This window comes from Pinus tabuliformis, chromosome 8 (genome assembly GCF_031772625.1).
Source record: "Pinus tabuliformis cultivar Carrire ecotype Pingquan chromosome 8, CPIR1, whole genome shotgun sequence".
NCBI classification, from domain to species: domain Eukaryota; kingdom Viridiplantae; phylum Streptophyta; class Pinopsida; order Pinales; family Pinaceae; genus Pinus; species Pinus tabuliformis.
In genome coordinates, this window is record NC_142294.1 from 1,353,209,320 (window position 1) to 1,353,231,313 (window position 21,994).

Genomic DNA, 21,994 nt, shown 5'->3' on the forward strand with positions numbered 1-21,994 from the left:
ATGCAGTCTCAACCATCTATAGATCATCAACTGAAAGAAATAGACAAACAAACAAGGGACACCGTTATTTTTGGACAATCTTCCCAGGAAAAACCCAACCTGGGAAAACCGATGCAGCAGTTCTGAGGGTTTTCTTATTAAGCAAATTCTTGAGTACAACTGGGTGCTAAACTGGCTCACCCTACAGAGAAATCTATCTAGCAGTAATACCTCTCTTCGGAAGCAGATATTCTGAAAGTCTGCTCCATGAAACTCTCTCCAGCACCTCTCTGAGGCTCAGCGTCAGCCCTCCTGGCCTCTGCGTCAGCCTAAAACCCTCTGTGTCAACCCTGTGAGGCTCTATGCAGCCTCTCTAGCCCTTTGAGTCACTTTTGCAGCATCTGCGTCACTCATGCAACCCCTCTGGCCTCTACGTGGCTCCTGTTGGCTCTACGTCTACCTCTCTGCCTCTGCGCTGGTCTTCTGGCACTATCTCTGCCTCTCTGTTATGCACTCACTGCCCCTCGCTGCAACTCTAATCACTGGTTCGATTTCTCTTAGCAAACCCCGCTCTAGAAAATCAAACTGACTGATCACTCTGGTGTATGTCCAACTGACCCTCAAGCCTCCTCTTATACTTTTTCGGTTGAGTCTTCAATGACCGAGATTAAATCTCTAACTAAGATTAGATTTCGCTTGATCCATGTAATTTATAACCTTCTAACCCAATTTTATATTAATATTTTTATTTTCCTAAGTTTAGACTTAGGAACCCATTAAAAATATTAATTATTTTAATATCTCCTTCACCAGGCAGAATTTCCCCAAACCATTTCTGGGCCTTGGAGATCTCATGTGCTTTAGCCTCTCCACCAATTTTCATGGCTAGAGCACATTCAATGCTACCCCAAATCAACATTTTAGACTTTGTTCTTTGGGTCTTGGAAGTTTCTTTGTGAACAGATTCTATAAGAAGAGAAACATTTTTCTAGGATTTCCCCTTGGAAGGGTTTTTCCCTGGCTTGGAGCTTATATCTTGTGTACTTTGCCTTGTTGTGATTTCATTGTTTTGGTAATTACCTGATGAACAAGATCTAATAAAGTAATAAAAGGCCAACACATATCACAAGTAATTATCAAGTAAATAAAAATATCTATAATCTCTAAGTCTCCTAATTTTCCAACACTCACAAGGGCATACACCCTCCCAAGTTCACTAGAGCAACCAAACCTCCATCATGACTCATGAGTTTCTTTCCCTTAACCTCAAATGATATAAGAGGTAGGGCTTCTCAATCTTCTCTCTCCTATTCTCACTCCACATTTCCTCAAAAGATTAAATATCTAGGACCCCTCAACACTTGGCACTCTCTAGAAAACATCATAGAGATCTACATTGATCTCTTCACAAATAATGATGAGCAAAGGGAAAACTCTTATCTCTTCCCTTCTCTAACTTGCTTTCGACTTACTATGTTGATGTGGAACTAGGACCTCACACTTAATAGGGTTTTCCTAATATCTATTTAAATATTTCAGAAGATATTTATTAGAGTTTAAATTGAAATGTTAATACCTGTCATAGTTCGCATGGACATACTCCCACCCATGGACATATAGTCATTCACATTTCGGCAACTTCCCTTATAGATGGTGTCTGAAACATTGGAAAATGACTCTAGTAATCTTGTACCTATTGCAATGAAGTTTAACCCTATGGATTTTTAAAAATACTTGTATCGGTTGGATATGGTTTTCCAAACTATTAGAGTTGTCATGTTGAACTAACATTGACCATAATATGCCATTTCGCAAATGCTCTTTCCCATGTCATCAGCCTCAAAATATGTTCAATACTATTGGTGATAAATTTCAATGGAAGTTCTCTTTAGCCAAATTTCATATTTGGCACTCCAAATGTTTCTCTTCATTTACTATCCATGTAAGGTTTGCCTTGATTTTCATAGTACCTCTATCTAGTTGCTTGAGGGAACATTAATAATCCATTTTCCTTCAAACAAAAATAGATCAACTTAAATAATGCATTCATATCTTGTGCCAAAACAAACTACAACATGAAAGGAAAAACCAACCCGTGCAACTAGAGCAACTAGTTGAGGATTTGATGAATATCCATAAAATGCCACAGCATATCTGCAAACAATAAGAATAAGAAGCTTGATTATGTCATGTACAATAAACAAGAAAAAGTTGAAACATACCAAACCTATAACAAATATATTAGACAAAACATATTCACTTTTCTACACAATCATAACATTGATCCTTAGACTTCAAATAGTTGTTCCTTTTCTTTTGATATGGAAATTATTGGATTTTGGATTTAGACTTTCTAGCAAATGTCCATTCACAAGATCAAAGGTATGTTGATTATCACTTATAACTCACTTTGTGTCCAAGTATTTGTTACAACGTAAGTATCCACATGTTGGTATTGGCTTGCACACAAATGTAGGTATTCATTGATGAGTACTTAATTTATATTTTTGGTTTACCCTCTCTCACTCACTACTTCTATTTTCATTTCATTTGTATTATTGTTTTCTAATGTGGGAATTGCCTTAACACTACTATACTATTATTGTGGCTTGTTGTAATCTCTAGTCTCATTGACCTATTTTGGTAATTCTTGGATATTGATAAAATTATCCTATCTTCTTGATATGAAGACCCAAGGTTCTATTCATCGAGAACTAAAAAAGTACAAAAAAGTTGATAGCTTGTTTTGGTAAGATCTGATACTCTCAGTCAAGAAGATGGTCTCCAAAGTAACTTATTTACCTCAAATAATTATCATTTGAATTTAGTTTTTTCCCAGGAATCTTTCCATTCGCCTCATTTTCTTCATTTTGACTATTACTTTTTTTATATAATATTTTGAGGTAACTCGTAAGATAACTTTGCAAGTTATGCTCTTGAGGACCCTTAAATTTGCTATTCAAGTAAAGAAACAAACTTATATAGCTATGGATGTGAGACATTATTGGCATATGTTTGACTTTGAGAACATATAGTTCTATGGATGATGAGATAGATGTGAGACATTATTGGCATATGTTTGAAGTTGAACTTTGAGAACATAGACTCCAAAAACTACAACAAGTTCGGAAAAGATAGATGAATAGTTCAATGTTCATCCACTGATTAGATATTTTCTAAAAGAATTGTCGTAACCAAAAGTTGCAATGACATTACACTGGATAAATTTGATCCAGCAATAAATTCAATTGTTTCAAGAGAGGACGCAACATCCAAAAATGCAGACCTCAATTGTCTGGAGAGAGACTAAGAGATGAAATCAGCAAAATTGTGGAGGTCAAAGACAAGGCGCTTCAATTAATGAGCTCGATGGGTGTTTCTATTTGATTTGTTTCAAAATTCATGATATAGTACATCACTCATTATGTTTGGGCTTTCAACTTGTTGACTATTTGAATGTTGAAGCCTTTAAACCTAAGTTGCACTAAAACAGATACAAATACGTTGTTTGAAACAAATAAGGGAAATTTTCAAAAAATCTAGATACGATACAGCGAGGAAACAACACATATATATATGTCAAAAACAAAAAAACAAAATACATATATATATATATATATATATATATATATATATATGGGTTCGGGGACATGTACGGGGACGGGGATGGGGACGGGTACATCATTTTTTGAAACAGGGTGTGTGGGTTCGTTGGGGGTATATTACAATTTATATATATAATATATAGATATTATATTTTATAAATTATAACATATATGAATTTGTATATTTTTCAACTTTAAACAAGAAAACTAAAATATTTATGATTTAAACTTTAAATATTTAAACATGCACATCATTCAACATTCAACATTCAAAATGAAAATTCAAAATTTTTAGTTTGATATCAAGTGCAAATTGGAGTTTACATATTAATAAGAATCATGATATATGTCCATTGCCATACTACATTCAAAATTTGTCTTAAGGCATCTCCAAACAAGAACTAGGAAATTTTAAAATACTAAAATAAAAATAGCTAATAGTGAACAATGGCTTCCTAGAGCCATGTCATCAACATCCATGTCATCAGCATCATCTTGAGTTAGCATGCTCTCCGGGTAGGAATCACTCTCATCTTGAGGCTCTTGCTCATCCATAGCAACTAAAGGTAGCTCAATAAGGCCATCTGGTAGTATCTCCTCATCCACACACATAGCATCATCTATGTATTGGTCCCATCTCTTGAAAGGATCCTCCTTGTACCCAGGTTCTTTTCGAGATATGAGACGAAGTGTGCTATGAATGTACGCTAGTTCTTTGCCTTCTTTGAGCACAACATATTTCTCTTTACTGAATGGATAAAAGCATAAGTACTCCAATTCCTCTCGCAAAATGAAGAACTAGCTACCTAGAATATTAGGGGAAGCCCATTAAATTAATTAAAAACTAAAATGAACCCAAAAGAACCCGATTTTGGGGTTCCAAGTACCCATCATCAGGGTTCTCCGTAACCATCAAGACAAAAGAACCCAATTTTTTTTAACGAAGAAACCGGTTCTTATGGGTTCTTCTCAGAAGCACCTGTACTAGAATCTGGTACTTGGGGACGGGTTCGAGAACCCCACCCCAAAGTTCACGACTCGTGCAACATATATATATATATATATATGAATTTCATATTACCAATCATCTTTTAGAATTGAGATTCTATATCTAAACATACATAATGTCATAATCAATTATTATCATCATCATCATCAATTCAGCATATGCCATAAGCAAATCATTGTCATCAATTTAGCATAAACATTGGCATTGTTCAAAAGTTTAAAGTCGCCAATTAAACATAAACATTGTCATTGTTCAAAAGTTTAAAACACCATCATAAATTACATTTACATATCATCAAATATGTCTTCATCCATGTCATTTACATTATGAACCACATTCTCTCCAGAAGTGGGAACATTGCTGCCATGTCCACTTGAAGATCCACTTATTGGTGCTTCCTCATCAAACAAAGTCATATGAGATTTGGCATTCAACAACATATCCAAGTCAGACAACTCTGGTTCTACATCCCATAGTTTGGTGGGCCCGAATTTGTATTCGTCACTCTTGTGTGACAGCAGACAAAGGTTCGAATGAACATACACTAGTTCCTTAGCCTTTTAGGAGCTCAATCTATTTCGCTTCACTGAATGGATAAAGCCATGTGTACTCCAATTCCTTTTTGCTGAAGAGGAGCTAGCAATCTGTGACAAAATCCGGATGGCCAATTTTTGGATATGTGGAAGTTCCCCACCATAGTAGTTCCACCTGTTGATTTGGGGTAGCATCGGATGTGCTTTAGCCATAAAATTGGTGGAGAGGCTAAAGCACATAAGATATCCAAGACCCAGAAAGGGTTTGGGCAGATTCTAACCGGTTTGGGATATATTAAAATAATTAATATTTTTAATGGAGTTCCTAATTCTAAACTTAGGAAAAATAAAATATTAATGGGTATTAATATAAAACTGGGTTAGAATGTTCCAAAGGATAAGAATCAAGCCAAATCTAATCTTAGCCATTGATTAGAGATTTAATCTCAATCATTGAAGGAACAACGAGAAAAGTATATGAAGAGGCTTGAGGGTCAGTTAGAGAACACACTAGAGTGATCAATCATTCATTTTGCTAGAGCGGGGTTGCTAAGCAAAAGTGAATCATTGATCAGCAACGAGGGGCAGTGAGCATTGGACAGAGAGCTAGAGACAGTACTGTGAGACCAGCGCAGAAGCAAGGAAAGTGAGAGCAGCAGCCAATTTAGGCCACGCAGAGCCCAGCAGAGACAACGCAGAGGCCAGAGGTACTACATCATCCACGTAGACGCTGTTGGAGTGACGCAAAGGGTCCCAGAGGCTGCGCAGTACCTAAGAGGGCTGACGCAAATGGTCCTGGGGCTGACGCAGAGGCCAGAAGGGCCAGTGTTGAGCTTCAATTGTGCCGAAGAGGATTTCGAGGTACAGGTTTTTTGAATACCTGTTTCTGAATATAGAGGAATTGTTGCCGTGTATTTTTCTCTATCGGGTGAGCTAGTTAGGCACTCAGTTGTACTCAAGGAAATACTGCATAATAATAAACCCTCAAAATAGTTGCACTGGTTTTCCTGCATTGGATTTTTCCGACGAATTTGTCCAAAAATAACGGTGTCACTTGTGTGCTTGTTTTCTTTCAATTGATGATCTGTAGATGTTGTGATTGTATTGTGTTTATTTTGGTATTTAAATGTTTTAAATAACTTGTTCAGAATTTACAAGTAGAAGAAATAAACCAGCAAAATACAGATTAATTTTATAACGAGTAGACTTAGATAATTTAACATGGTATCAGAGCGTGGTTGCAAATCACAGGAGAGTTGAAGGCATCAACTAAGCAGAGCATTTGCAACAAAATCCACTGTCCCGAGTGATAGTAGTTAATCCTTGTAAAAGCAACAGAGGAAGGGTTGAGACAGAAGGACTACGTCATCAGTCCGAGCCAGAGAGAGGCTAGCACAGAGGTTGAGGAGGGCAAAGAGAGGCTTACATAGAGCCACGCAAAGACCAAGAGGGTTGACGCAGTGCCTGAGGAAGCTATTTTTGCTGTAGCCAGGATTGCGCAGAGCCTAGAGGCTCAATCATTCAGTTGCTGGGGCAAAGGAAGCTGTAGGCAGTTTGCGAGAGCGAAGCTGGTGAGGTACTATGGTCAGAACAGTACCTAACAGGGCAAGACCAAGGTAGAGGGAGTTGTTTCCGAGGCAAATTTCTAGCCAAGGAATTCGGATTAGTGTTGCAGTTGCACAGACGATCAGAAAGGGGCAGCTTGACGATTGGCAGAAGGATTTCCAGCAGGGAAATCAAGACTCAAAGGGAGTCCAGAAGAGAACTTCCAGGCGGGAAGTAGAGAGACTCGGAGGAGTCGACAGAGAAGAGCAGAGAGATGGTTGTGAATGCACTAAGAGATCACGACACGCTGGACGAAGCGTCCAACTTTGTGGTCTAGAAGGCCAAGATCTTATCCATTCTAGACAGACATCGTATCAAGGGCTCTGCCTTAAGAGTAACGGCTATCCCAATTAACCTGGTAGCTAATGAAAGGTATGAGAAGGCAATGGCCAAGGCAAAGTGCATCATTCTTGATGGGGTAAAGGATCATGTGGTCTCACATATTGCCGAGAAGGAAACGGCAAAGGAGATGTGAGACACTTTGAAGACATTATACCAGCATACTTCCGTGCAGAGGAAGATGCTCTTGGAGAATTAGCTAAGGTCATACCAAATGCAGAAGGGAGAGCAGATAGATGTCTTCTTCGGTCGGTTGAAGGAGATCCGTGACCAACTGACCTCCATAGCAGCCACGCCGGATCAGGAATTGATGGTGAGAACCCCACTTAATGCAGTCTCCGAGGAGTGGGAGACATTTGTCCAAAGCATACTGGGCAGGGTGAGTCTTCCAGATTGGGAAGAATTGTGGGTGGCTTTTCGTTAAGAAGAGATCAGACGGTTGACCAAGACGGAGAGTAACAGCAAAGGGGTCAGGATCAAGAAGGAAGAGGAAGAGGATGCGGCTCTAGCATCTGCAAGAAAGCAGGAGAAGAGGAAGAAGAATGACCTCTCCAAGGTCAAGTCTTCCATTGTGGGGAACTGGGTCACTATGCGAACTAGTGTCTGAGGAAGAAGAATATGGGAGAGGCTTCTAAGTCAAAGGCAGTGCCAGCGAGGGCGGAGAAAGAAGAAGAGGAGGATGACGATTGTGCCATGAGTGCTCATGTCACACTAGAGAGGAGGTGGGGAGACATCGAGCTGTAGGCAGGGAGACTACACGCAATGAGGGGCAGGATCCTTGAGGTACCCAACCTCTTGGATTGTACCTTGCTACAGGAACCCCGAAAAGAGAATAGCAAGACTGGCGAATGTTGGTAGAGACAGATGCGAATGAAGCGACGTAGAGTGCTACAGTGCAGGAGTCCCCGAGCAGTGCGAGGCTAGTAGAATGCAACAATGCAAGAGGACGAAGAGTGTTGCAACAGTGCAGGATGGCACAGAGAGGGTTGTAGCGATGCATGATGCAATGAGTTGTTGCAGCAGCGCAGAGGTCAGTAGAGGGAGCACTTGTTAGCGACAGAGGGAACTTGAGCACCAGTAGTGTTTCTAGCCTGACAGGGATGTCAGAAGTTGGGTGGATCAGTTACTTAATTCTCAGTAACTGAGTTGCAGTGCAGTGGCAGTATGCAGTAGCACAATGCAGCATGATGAAAGGGGGATGCAGTGCAGATGCAGTGTTAGGACTATGGACCAGCAGCAGCACGGATGCAGAGGGAGCTGCCATACGAATGTAGTCGTGGCAGTGACAGGGCCATGGGCAGCAATACAGATGCAACAGTGCAGAGGATGTGGGCAGGGAGGCCTAGCATCAGCAAAGGTACCAGTGTCGGATAATCAATGTGATACTCAGTGTGGAGTATTACTAGAGCAGAGTCCTCGCCAAGAAGGAGTGTTGATTTGGGGTAACATCGGATGTGCTCTAGCCATGAAAATTGGTGAAGAGGCTAAAGCACATAACATCTCCAAGACCCAGAAAGGGTGTGGGAAGATTCTAACCAGTTTGGGATATATTAAAATAATTAATATTTTTAATGGAGTTCCTAAGTCTAAACTTAGGAAAAATAAAATATTAATGGGTATTAATATAAAACTGAGTTAGAATGTTCCAAGGGATAAGGATCAAGCCAAATCTAATCTTAGCGGTTGATTAGGGATTTAATCTCGGCCATTGAAGGACCAACGAGAAAAGTATAAGAAGAGGCTTGAGGGTCAGTTGGAGAACACACTAGAGTGGTCAGTCATTCATTTTGCTAGAGCGGGGTTGCTAAGAAAAAGTGAATCAGTGATCAACAGCAAGGGGCAGTGAGTACTGGACAGAGAGGCAAAGATAGTACTGAGACACCAGTGTAGATGCAGGGAGAGCGAGAGCAGCAGCTAGTTCAAGCCACGCAGAGCCCAGCAGAGAATGCAGAGACCATAGGGACTGCATCATTTACGCAGAGGCTGTTGGAGTGACGCAGAGGGCCCCATAGGTTGCGCAATACCTAAGAGTACTGACGCAGAGGGTCCTGGGGCTGACACAGGTCAATAGGAGGCTGACGTAGAGGCCAAAACGGCCAGCGCTGAGCTTCAGTTGTGTCAGAGAGGGTTTCGTGGGATAGGTTTTTTGAATACCTGTTTCCGAATATAGAGTATTGTTGCCATGTATTTTTCTCTGTCAAGTGAGTTTCCCGTATTAGGTTTTTCCGGGGACATTTGTTCAAAAATAACGATGTCACTTGTGTGCTTGTTTTATTTCAGTTGATGATTTGTAGATGTTGTGACTGTATTGTTGTGACTGTATCGTGTTTATTTCGGTATTTAAATGTTTTAACTAACTTGTTCAAAATTTACAAGTAGAAGAAATAAACTAGCAGAATACAGATTAATTTTCTAATAGATAGACTTAGAAAATTCAACATCACCAATCAACTGGACTTAATTTGGTCTTGTCCCACATACAATCGATATTAGCATGCCAACCCTCTGACCCCACAAAATGAGCAAACTTTGAACAAATATGAATCCCAATCTCAATATCTACAAAAATCTTTCTAAAAGCTTTTTTAAATCCTTGTGAGACTTTTGGGTCTTTGTTTGGTGCGGTTCTTTCTAGATCACTTGGCAACTCTGCAACATAATATTTTGGATTCACTACATAGGCCAAAAGGTGCAATGGGGTGGTCATATTGTTCCACCTTTTGGTCAATTTATCTTTTACCTCTCTGTAAAAGAATTCATCTGGGTCCTCCTTGGCATTTATAACCACTCTTATCTTCTCTATAATGGAATTAATGTCCTCATGCACCTCTCCCAAACTAGCCATATATGTATCAAACAGGCAGAGAAATTCCACAATTGGCTTAGTAAACGCCAAGAGGTATTCCACCCTATCCCACCATTCATCATCAACAACCAACATTTTCACTGCTTGTGCTTTCAGATTGGGATTGCCTCTATTGACTCCAAAGAGAGCTGCATATCATTGATTGTAAAGCCTCTTTCCCCTATATAAGCGTTGTTAAGACTATGATGCGAGAAGCAAAATGAGTCTCGGCAACCTACAAATGCCAATGTTTCAATAAATTAAAAAATTAAAATCATAAATGATTGAATAACTATTATGATTCATGGATCATGACATTTGAGAATCCAATTTACATATTTTAATTTTGAGTCAAATAAATTAGAATTTATGAAATAAACTTTAAAGTTTAGTTACCTTAAGGAGCTCCAACTTCACAAATTCCCTGTAGATGCCTTGGAACATGTGGTGGTTTGTTATGAAGGCTTGAATTTCTTTTGCCTCTTCAAAAATAATTCGAATCCACTCAATTTGCTTCCCCATATTGTTCACCATTGCATTGTCAGTTATTACCTGGACAACATTTTCTAGCCCCACCAATTCAATTGCTTCAATCAATATGTCAGCAATGAATTGGAATATCTCAGTTTCCCTTCACAATCCGTTGCCTTCAAAAACATTGCCCCCTTTGGGCTCTAAGCAATCACATTGATAAAAGGCCTATTCCTTTAATCTTTCCATCCATAAAAAATGATGGACACCCCTGAAATGTGTTAGAAAATCAGAAAGGCAAAAAAAAAAAAAATCTTACACTCTGATAATTGCATGTAATGTTCTTGACTTCTTATTAAGTTTTCTTTATATCTTATTTCTTTAGTTCATCAAGCAATTACCAAAGCAAAAGCACATAAAACAATGGACACCAAATATAGGCACTACGCCAGGGCAAAAACCCAGTCAAAATTCTCTTCCTTTAAATAGTGTTCTTTGAGGCTCTTCACCCTAGACAAAGACCAAACCTTCCCTCCACACCAAGTCAGCCTCCCAGATCTTCGACCTCTTTTCCAGCAACTTTAACTATGTACCAGCTTTCGGCATCAGCGAAACTAGTAAGACTTCGATCTCCCAAACTACAGCATGAAACAGAGAGAGAGGCACTAAACTTTCATTTTTCTTCTTCTCCTTGACTCCACCCAACTCACACTTCCTTTGGCTTCCTTAGACCCACTTCGCACTTCTTCGGCTTCGTTAGAGATATCAAACTGGCTTGAGATGAGATACTCCAAATGAATTCGACTTGCTTCTATTTATAGGCTTCAAAGGAGGTCGACTTGATGTCCTTGGGCCAACTTGATCTCTTCCAGGCCAACTTGATGTGGAGGATACATAAATTATGTTTGACTCAATACTAAACCTTTTTACATGATTCAAAAGCCCAAGAAGCGTCACTTAAAAAGTACAATGACTCTATTGACTCAGAATAAATCCTAGAAGTCCTCAATGGGGACTTTGACCTAAAACATGGTGACCCAAACTTGAAACCCATGCTTTCACAAGTCACAATAATAATAACAAAAATTATTTTCTTTATTCTTTCGACAAGTACATTACAAGATGACTCAAATACATTTAATGAAGACCGAACCTAGTTACATTTTCCAACACTCCCTCTTAACTAGGGAGGTATTCATCATATACAAGTACAAGGAAGATCTCAACTATATGAACCGTGAAGAACTTTAGGCACCACAATGCCATGGACTAGATTCTTGACCAGGAAAATCTATCCATTGGTCTCTCAACAATTTAGGCACCGCAATGCCACGAACTAAATTCCTGACTAGGGAAATCTATCCAAGTGGCAATAAGGTGGACTCAAGTTTTCATCCCCTTTAGGTACCATCAGGCTTACATGCTAACCACCAACCCAAAAATCTAGGTGTGTATCTAGAAATAGAGCTCTATAATCAACACCACATTTTCCAACTTCGAGACCTAGACATCAACACAAAGTGTCGGCCAAATGTCCTCCCAGGCAATGATTTGTGAAAATTCCTAGATAGAAATCCAACTGTAGTGACTGACATTATTTCTTCTACTTATTAATTCAGAAATAAGTTATTCACAGTGTTTCTACAGCAAATATCGAAATAAATTATATTGCAGCCTTCACAATTTAAATACTGCGGAAAGTAAATGCAAGGAAAAATATTAGCACAAGTATAATCACAATGACAAAGTTATTTTTGGACAATTGTCCCCGAAAAAACCCAATGTGGAAAAATTGGTGCAGCAGATGTGGGTTTCTTTATTGATCTTCAGCAAAATCTCATGTACAAGATACAGCCAACAGAATAGAAACGAAATTTTACAGATAATTTTCTCACGCTTCACAATGAAATTCGGACTCTGGAGAGGACCTGCTTCCCTCACTACGTCTCTCTGCGTCATTGCCTCTGCGTTGTCCCTCCTCTACTCTTCGTCTTCTCTCTGCTTCCTAGACTCCCGACTCTTGTCGTTGCCCTCTCTCTCCAACCTGCAACTCTCCCTCTGATTCGATTTTCTCTTGCCGAACTTCAACCAGTGAGAAAATCAATCTTCTGCTTGGGCAACTGAGTATCTTCTTGGTTCCTCTTCCAAATGCCCATCAAAATCCTTCTTATAATCCTCTCGTGTATCAATCAACGGCCCAGATTAGATTGTAATCAATGGCTCAGATCATTTTGACTTGATCCTTGTCTTCTTCTAGTAGATTTAACCTCAATTTAATTAATACCCTTTAGTTATTTCAATTTTCTAAGTTTAGGCTTAGGCATCGATTAAAAATAATTAATTATTTTAATAAAACTATCTCTAAGTGGAATTTCCCAAAACGATTTCTAAGTATTCTGGAATACATGTGTCCTAGCCTCCCTACAACTTTTGAGGCTTAGAGCACATTTGATGCTATTAGAAATCAACATGCTTCACTCACAAAGCCTCAACACTCCTTGACCAAGCAGATCAAGGATGACCAATCTCTCCCAATCAAACTGATTGGTAATCAGCATGTTATCAAAACCTTCAAGAAATTCACCTGTACAAACACAACCCCAATCAATAATATACTTTGATATGTACATAATCAAATACAAACCTCTGGGGTCTTCTAGACAACTTGATGTTTCTTCTCAACTTTTCATGGTACGACTATCAACCAAATCAATAACAGAAGATTCCTCAATCATACACTTTCCTTTCCTACTTCTCCTGCAGTAACATATCCTCTGAAATTCATTCTTCAATCAAAACCAAGCTATGTCCTACCTCTCAACCAAGGAGCATCTCTTTATCCATACTCCCTCTTAACTCAGGGAGATCAACTTCTTCTTTTCATCATCAAAGAATCTTTCGTGGCTTCCAACCATTTCATCAGAGTCATCATCATCCCCATCATGCTTATCTAGTGTTTTAAAAACCAGCTACTTTGAACCAGAAACTGGTCAAACGGCCGGTTTGAACCGAAAATCAGTCAAACCGGTCTGTTCATTAGCCGACCGGGTCAAACTGGTAGAAAAACTGGGTTTAATCCACTTTTCTCCCAAAAATCACATAAACTAGTCAGTTCCGTGCCAAGGCCGCGGAGGACCCACACAACGCAGTTAAGGAAGGTTCCAGGGTGTTTGGAGAGAAAATAAGGGTTGTTTCCGTCCAAAAACACCCTGTCCAAGCCTTTAAAAAGAGCTCAACCCCCTCGTTTGCCTCACACATCTCATTTGGAGTTTTTGTGAGTTTGATTGGGAGATTGGAGAGTGTTGAGTTTTTGTTAGAGTCGTGGAACAATAGAGAATTTGAGCTAAGTAGCAGTCATCATGCTTCCAAAAGCCAAGGATATTGCATGGGCTCATTATGATATGATTGATGGCAAAGTGATCTGCAAATATTGCCAAAAATCTATTGAAGGAGGGGTATTAACAAGTTCAAGCAACACTTGGCTGAGATAGGAGGTCATATAAAGCCATGTGGAGCACCAAATGAAGTAATAGGGCATATTAGGGCAGAATACCTTCAGAAGTTTGAGACTCAAGTCACTGAACTAATAGAGAAGTTTGTGACTCAAGCAATTACAAATTTTGGGAGTCGAAACTCAACCAACTGAGTTTGAACTTTGATCATGACTCATGAGAAGTTTCAAGTTATAATGTTGACCACTATTATCATATATGTAGACTTGTAGTAGGCCAGTAGCCCCATAAGTTGGTAGGCTTTGTTTTTGCACTCTAGTGGCCCCATTTAGAGCCTCATTGATTATATATTTTGTTGCTGATATGTATTGGACTTGGTGCCATTTTCATATATTCACCTTTACATGGTATATATATGAGCAAACTTTGCATATTTTGTGTCTATCGGTTTGGAATCATGGGTTTAAATCTTAAAAATAGTTTTTTCATTAAAAAATAATTATTTCATGTGTTTTTTAACACAGGTTCATTGAGATCTAACCAGTGCCGATTTGACCGGTTCCAGTTTGAAACCTGATTTATTAGGTGGACCGGTCTGGTCACCGGTTCCGGTTTTTAAAACTACATGCTTATCACATCAACAAACATCTTCACCATATTGAAGATTGTGTACTTGCACAACTTAGATAGAAAGTACAACCAAATCTATAGAAGAATGGAGTTAGCCATATCAAAATTACGAAAGCATATATTGTTGAAGAAAGTGTAACTACATTCGATCTTCATGATGACATGATCTTTGTATTTAACGTAATAAAAGGAAATAATTTATGTTTGCAATCTTGCTACATGGGTTTCATGAACAGGAAGTGTCTCTAGATAAAAGACTTCTTCTTGATGTCTTTAAGATTTATTTAAATGTCAAAGAGTCATGTCATGTGTATAGAAACTCTTTATGAGTTCATGTAAATATGTACGAGTCTTCAAGTTGTGTATCAACTCTCCAAGACCAAGATCAATGCCTCAAACAAGCCTATCAATGTCTGCAAGCAAAACGACAAGGATATAATTATGTCGGCTCCAAATAAATTAAATAAATACATGTCATGTCAGCTTGAAGAAATAGACATGTTGGTTCATTAACATATGTCGGCTCATATATACGCTCACCACTATAAATACCCTATTGGGGTATCCGCAAATGGGCAAGAAAGAATTTGGATATACCTCTGAGATCTTCGCATAAGGGAGTCGCAGTTAAGGTAGTCGCAGTCAAGGGTAATGGAGTCGCAGTCAAGGTCAAAAATCCGCAGTAGGGTATTGACTGCACCGTGTTTTGGGTTTTAGGTGCAGTCATGGCCTCATGTAAGGACGCAACAATCGTTTGGGTTGTGGACACTCTTGGCATGTCTATGTAGTGCAATCTTGGCATACCTGTGATGTTCTCGGATTTGGCAGCGTGGGATCTTGCAGCGTAGATCAGGCAACGTAGATCAAGCAGTGTGTGATCTGGCAGAGTGGATCTAGTAGCGTAGAGCAAGAAGCATGTGATCTAGTGGAATAGATCAGGCAACGTGTGATCTGGGCACTCAATTGAAGTGATGATTCTCGGCATGAGGACACAGTCACCATGAATAGAATACCCTCAGCCTTCACACATCTATGATATACCTGTAGCAGTCTCGACACAATGTATTGCAATAGTTAGGATGATCTATAATATCTTGATGAATTTCTATGATGGCAGAAATCCTTGGCAAACCTATGAGAAGAGACATACAATCTCATTGGTTAACACAGCACTCAGATTGAATATGATGTAGTCTTGACGTGCTACAAAGAGCAGTAATCACAGCAGCTATAGATATTGATCTAATAGATTAGTGATCTCAGTTTCAGTGTAATGAAAAGGAGCAGCCTATTCAAGATGAGAAAGGAGCAGTGTCAAGGTCCTAGTTTCTCAACATGACATCATAAACTCGATGAAGGCTACAGCAATAAAGAAGATCTTAATGAAGCAATCATGGTGCAGCAGTGAGCTAGCTGGAGGAACAGCAAGATGATAATCTCAATTGTGCTCGAGGAAGAGGATTGATGGCTTGGTCTTGGAGAGGCAAATTGTGTCGAGGGTCATGGTCTTGGTATTCGTCAATGGAATCTCTATAAGAAGAATTTTGCATCGGTTTTCCTCTCCAAATGGGAGAGGCTTTGGACCTGGCAGAAAGACAACATTTGTGTTCTTGCCTCTCTTTGTTTTTTATAGCAGTTTGATGAAGCTAACATATACATGTTAATAATGAAGTAAACATCAAGCTAAGATAAATTGTCTAAACACTTCACAAATTGTTATCATGTAATGAAGGATCAATGTAACTATGTCTGCCCTAGATTCTTCAACATATATCAGATACCCAAACTTAATGATAAACAAGAGACATACTCTTCACTATCTTGCTAGGGTGCTAGGGTCTTTGTCATAAACCCTAGACTACTTCATAGCAACTTTCATTCCATCTAGGGTTTCAATATTTCTTTCAAAGGTGTGACATACCCTACTACAACATATAGCAAACCCTAGAAACAATTCAAACAAATATAGATTTACAAGGCATCTAACAACTTTCAAAATTCATATGTTAGACTTTCCACTAGGGTTTCATACAAATCCTAGATTTCATACAAGAGAATCAATCAAAACCAATCACAACTTAGTCATCAACATGACCATCTTCCACTAGGGTTAGTTGCAAACCCTAGATTTTTCAATCAAACACGAATCCCAACTGAAACTCAAATTTCATCAATCTTACACAAATCTCAAATCATCACATTGTCATCATACATCAGAGATTTTTACTAACGTTCAACTCCAAAACCCTAGAATTTTACAAATACTATCATCCTAGAAAGACAAACTTTGACTAGGGATTAGTTCCAAACCCTAGGATCCATGACCATATATCAACTCATACATCTAGGACTTCATCATCATGCATAGACATTTTATATCATGTGTTAGTCAAACACAACTTCACTAGACTAGGGTTTGATCAAACAAACAAACACATACCAAGAAAATCATTTCTAAGACATTATAAGGTCTTGCTTACACATCCCACCAAACCCTAATGAGTTAGGGTTTCAACATAGGAACATAGAAAACCCAAAATTACCAATACTTCAAAGGTGTGGGATTTTAGACTTTATCATTTAACCCTAACAAGTTAGGTTTCCTGATCATACCAAAATTCAAACATGACATCATCAACAAAATCTTCAAATATAATTTCTCAATATCCCTAAGCAGTTTAGGGTTTCAAACATCCACATTACAATACCCTTAGGTTAGAGTTTTCCAGAGAACCTGTCTAGGGTTCTATAAAATCAATTAAGAATAAGAGGAGCAGATTTATCAAGTGATGAATCACCCAAAATAAGAATCAGTATGATTCACTATAACTAGTCACAACAATGTTAGTAATAAATTGTCAAATGAATAAACATTTATTATAAAGAAATCAATGTTTTAAAGCATACCTTTGTTCCTTGACAAACCTTGTCTCAAGAGGTCATCTTTCATACTCGAGATTATAGCAATGTTTTCCTAATCAAGAAAATAGAGGGAGAATGATAATCAGTATTTAATATAATCAAAGTTAAATGAGTACATGAAACCAAAAACTGAAAGGAAATGAAATACTTATCTTTGGGAGTTGTTGGGGGCTCCCTCCAAATAATCCAAAAATGGATCCTAGATAAACCTCTAAGTCTAAAAAACTTCATATAAGAGGTAAAAAGTGCCAAATGGCACAAATCCTTTGTAAATCAGAGGAAAATGAAAGTCACAGGCTGCTCCTGGAAATAGTCTCATTGCAGAAATCTCTTCATTCTAAATCCAACGCAACTTAAATGGGCGAAAACGGCTCCAGATGAAGGAGTTATTGTAAAATGAAAATTTTCCAATGTCCTTAGAAAAGGAGGCAATTTCATTAAATTTTGAACTATATTGAAAATTTTGATTTTAGTATAGGCTCACGGGCCAATCCACAACTGACACATGGCAGGCCGAAATTGGGCCACGTGGCCCACTCTGATTGGTCTAAGAGGAAATGAGGCATTAACGCTCAAGGGTCGTTGGATCTAAAATATCAATGGACGGGAGCGAACCGCAGCAATGAAGCATTGATATCGCATTGGCGGATGGCTATATAAAGGAGGGACCTCAGGGCTTAAGGAATCGCGGCATGCAATCATTGAAATATCCCATCGCATATAACCAAAGGGAAGGACTTAACCACAGGCATGAGGACTTGCGATATGCGATTGCGCTTTATCGCATCGCTTAAATCCAAAGGAAAAGGACCAAGACCCGTGACCAGGTGACTTGCCGATGTGCGATGGGCCGATCAAGCGGAGATCGGAGATCGGCGATCGGAGGAGCGGAGCACCCAGACCCTTGTGACATGCGATAAGCGATGGGCCGATAGCACTGATATGCGATCGGCAATCGGCGATCGGATCGCAACAATACAAAGGGGAGAACCAGGCCTTAGCGACATGCGATATGCGATACGCACGGACCCGAAATATTATATATGTGGATCTATATCCCTTTGAGATCCAACTTAAGTCTTTTCGCTCATATTTTCCTGTGTAATTCCGAATATCTCTGTGTATTGGAATTTTGTTCCGTTTTCGGGAATTTGTCCGAAACAAAGGCCTCTGTGTATTTTCCACTGTAAAAACGGCTTCCATTCCTTGTGCCACGCTGTAAGCGAGCGTTATATTACAATGATGCGTTTTGTAACAGGGATGCGTTATGCAAGACGCAGAGCCGCAAAGGATTGATTGCAAAGAGAGGAACGGACAGAGAACAGAGAGCCACAAAGGCGAAAAGGGAATGATCACTCATGATTGGGGACAAAGGAATGGCTGGAAGACAGGGAGCCCGAGGAGGACAATGAACAGGCAACGTGATTTGGCTTAAAAGCCATGAATACCAAAGACTGTGGGCTGCTAAGTTATTGATGGTGGCCGAGTTGTTGTTTGTTGCTAAAAGTGAAGCCAAAGTAGGAAGCTAAGGCAAAAGAGGCAGCGTAGAAGCCAAAGAGGCAACACAGAAGCAAAAGGCAGCCACGAGAGTCACTTGGAGTTCAAGTGGAAGGCCCAGAGAGAGTTGTAACCTGATAGAAGGCAGAAAAAAGCCAGAGCAAAGAGCCAAAAAGCCAGAGTCAGAGCCAAGGGCCAAAACCAAGAGCCAAAGAGCCAAGAGCCGGAACCAAGAGCCAAGAGCCAAAAGCCAGAGCCAAAGAGCCAGAGTCAGAGCCAAGAGCCAAAACCAAGAGCCAAAGAGCCAAAAGCCAGAACCAAGAGCCAAGAGCCAAGAGCCAGAGCTTCAAGAGCCAAGGGATAAAATGGTGTCTGAACCCATTGTTTATGTGTAGAACAGCAGGAGTTGAGCCAAAGAGCTTGTAAAAAGACTTACACCATAATCCTAGAGAGCCTAGTTGAGTTGAATAGAGCTCACGGAGATGTAGCCCAAGAGTTGTGGGTGAACTCCTAATTAAATTGTTGTCTTATGTGTTTGTTTTACTGCTGTTTTATTTACTGTTATATGAATGTATATATCAGTTTCAGCACATGAACAGTTAAAAATCAATACAAGCATACACCATTGTTTTCAAGCATTTCTTAATTCTGCATTGGTTAATCATTAAGACGTGGGAAAATTTAAAGCTTTGGAAGTGGGAGAGGTTCTTGTAAGTTAGACAAGAAGCCTAAGTGCCTCATTTCAGATCACCAAAACTTGAGGGATACATATAAACTTATAAAACAAAAAGAAAATGTCTTTTCCAAAAAGACGTTAAAACCTATAAATTCTAAATATAAAGAATACAAAATAGAATAACTAAGACTAAAAGCAAAGGACTTAGTAGTGTAAGTCCCTTATGTCAGATTCTTCGGGTTTGACTTTCTTTGGATCTTCTTCTTCAGCAACATTGGCTTGATCTCTTTCTCTCTTCTTCTTTCTTGGATTGTCGGGACAGTCACTCCTATAGTGACCCTTCTTATGACATTAATAGCATTCTACCTTGGACATGTCAACTTTCTTCCTTGATCCTTTCGATTTCTTTCCTTTATGTTCAGAAATGTAGGCATTTGAAACATCTTCAAAATTGGCAACTAATGAGATCCTTAATTCTTCCTTACTGCAGGCAGTCCATAGTTCTTCAAAAGTGGGAGCTTCCTTCCAACTGTTAAATCATGCAGCAAATGCACCCTAAGTAAGTGGAAATCCTAGTAGAGCAGTGATCACAAGTTCTTTGTCTGGAACAATTTCATCAATGGCCAAAAGATCATCCCTAATTCTTGTTATCTTCAGAAAGGAGGAGGCCATTGTGTCTTCTTTAGTCATCTTTGTGGTCCTTAACTCATTCTTCAAACTTGCTACTTGACCAATGTTCTTAATAGTGAATAATTTTGACAAGGCTTCATACATTTCCTGAGCATGATTGATGTTGGCTATGAATGGGACAAGGTTGTCTGTTATTCCTTCTACCATTAGAGTCATGGCTACCAATTCTAGTTCCCTGAACTTTACTTTGTCAGCATCACTGGAGTCGTCTGTAGGCTTCTTTACTTTTCCTTTGACCAAGTCTACAACCTTTTTCTTTTCAAGGATGAGGTCAATCCTCTTCTTCCAGTACTTGTAGTTTGAGGCTCCTTCAAGTTTGTTCTCTCCCTTGATTGTGTTAGACATCTTCCTTGAATATAGTGGACTTCTTCCCTGAAATAACCCTTTTGAATGGTTCATTGATTAACTGTTTGAGACTGCATTTTTCTTCTTTCTCAATAAAGCTTTGAAACCATGTTATAAAATCATAAAGGAAGAAAGATTTTCTTCTACTTGATAATTACTTGTGATGTTCTTGACTTCTTATTAAGTTTTCTTTATATCTTCTTTCTTTAGTTCATCAAGCAATTACCAAATCGAAAGCACATAAAACAATGGACAAGTCATGTCCCCATTTTTATTCTTGTTCATAGTACAACTAGGGTGGCTTTCTAAGGTAGGAGATGGTCAGGCCAGTGGAGCAGGTTTATGTCATCAGGGATTCCGATGACATTTGACGAGTTTTAATGGGATTTGATGGCATTCACTTGGCATATTCCATCATCCGCACAGTTTGTCTTTCGTTTTGTCGCATTTTGACAACTTTCATAAATCAGCGTTATTATTGGGCATAACTTAATTAATTATGCTTGAGGTGGCATTCTGTGGAGATTAATTGATGGAACACCTCAGTGTTATAGCTCGTTGGAACTTAAACGAGAAGATATACAGGATGGGATGCAAAGAAGAGACTTCCAGTGGCCGAAGAAAGTATGGTGGGCGATTTTCCATTTTCCTTAGTTAAAAATGACTTTAACTAGTCATTTAATTAAGGAAAATAATTAATTGGAGAAAAAGGGCCAAAATTGACTTAAGCGAAATAAAATTAAATTAGAAGATCACTTGATAAAGTCAATGGAAGAGCTTCTAGAATAATAATAAAATAATAAAATAATATGCTTCTAGAGGCTTGGAGATCTATCCATCAGATCTATAAAAGAGGAGGACAAGATCATTTGGAGGACATCTTGGATTTGTGTATTGTCTTTGTGGAGAGGTTTGAGAATGCGGTTCTCTACTTCACAAGTAGCCCCAGGACGAAAACCCTCGGGTGATTTAGTGAGTGTGTGAGCACCCATCTCTTCCCATGGTGGATCCATTCAGGTTTCACAGGTTGCAGTTTGTTGATTTTCAATTTGTTTTGGAGGCCTAGTGCAGTATTGGAGCTGATTTCTTTAGTGGCCATACTCTTACCCATTTTACAGCTTTCTATGTAATCTTTATTTTTAATAAAATAATGTTGAGGATTCTACATATATTTCTTGTACATTTTTAGTTATAATTTACGCTTCATGGTTTTGTTGTTAATTTCGTGGTGAAAATCTATGCAAATTTTTTATGGTATTGACGGCTTAAATTTCCGAAGTTATTTTTCTACAAATTTTTGCTTGTTCCAAATTTATTTCATTTGGAACATTACAGTGGTATCGGACCTTTGGTCTTGGCTTAGCCTACAGGTTTTTGAATTTTGGTTGCATCTATT

General features: G+C 38.9%; 1 protein-coding gene across 1 annotated transcript in view; it reads right to left on the reverse strand.

The window, feature by feature from the left end:
• KU70 (ATP-dependent DNA helicase 2 subunit Ku70-like protein) overlaps nt 1-21,994 on the reverse strand; it is a 301,835-nt gene that overhangs the window by 96,906 nt on the left and 182,935 nt on the right. Inside the window, exon 13 of the mRNA XM_089373743.1 lies at nt 2,073-2,133. Coding sequence (XP_089229869.1) covers nt 2,073-2,133 — 61 coding nt within the window. The remainder of the gene's footprint in view (nt 1-2,072; nt 2,134-21,994) is intronic.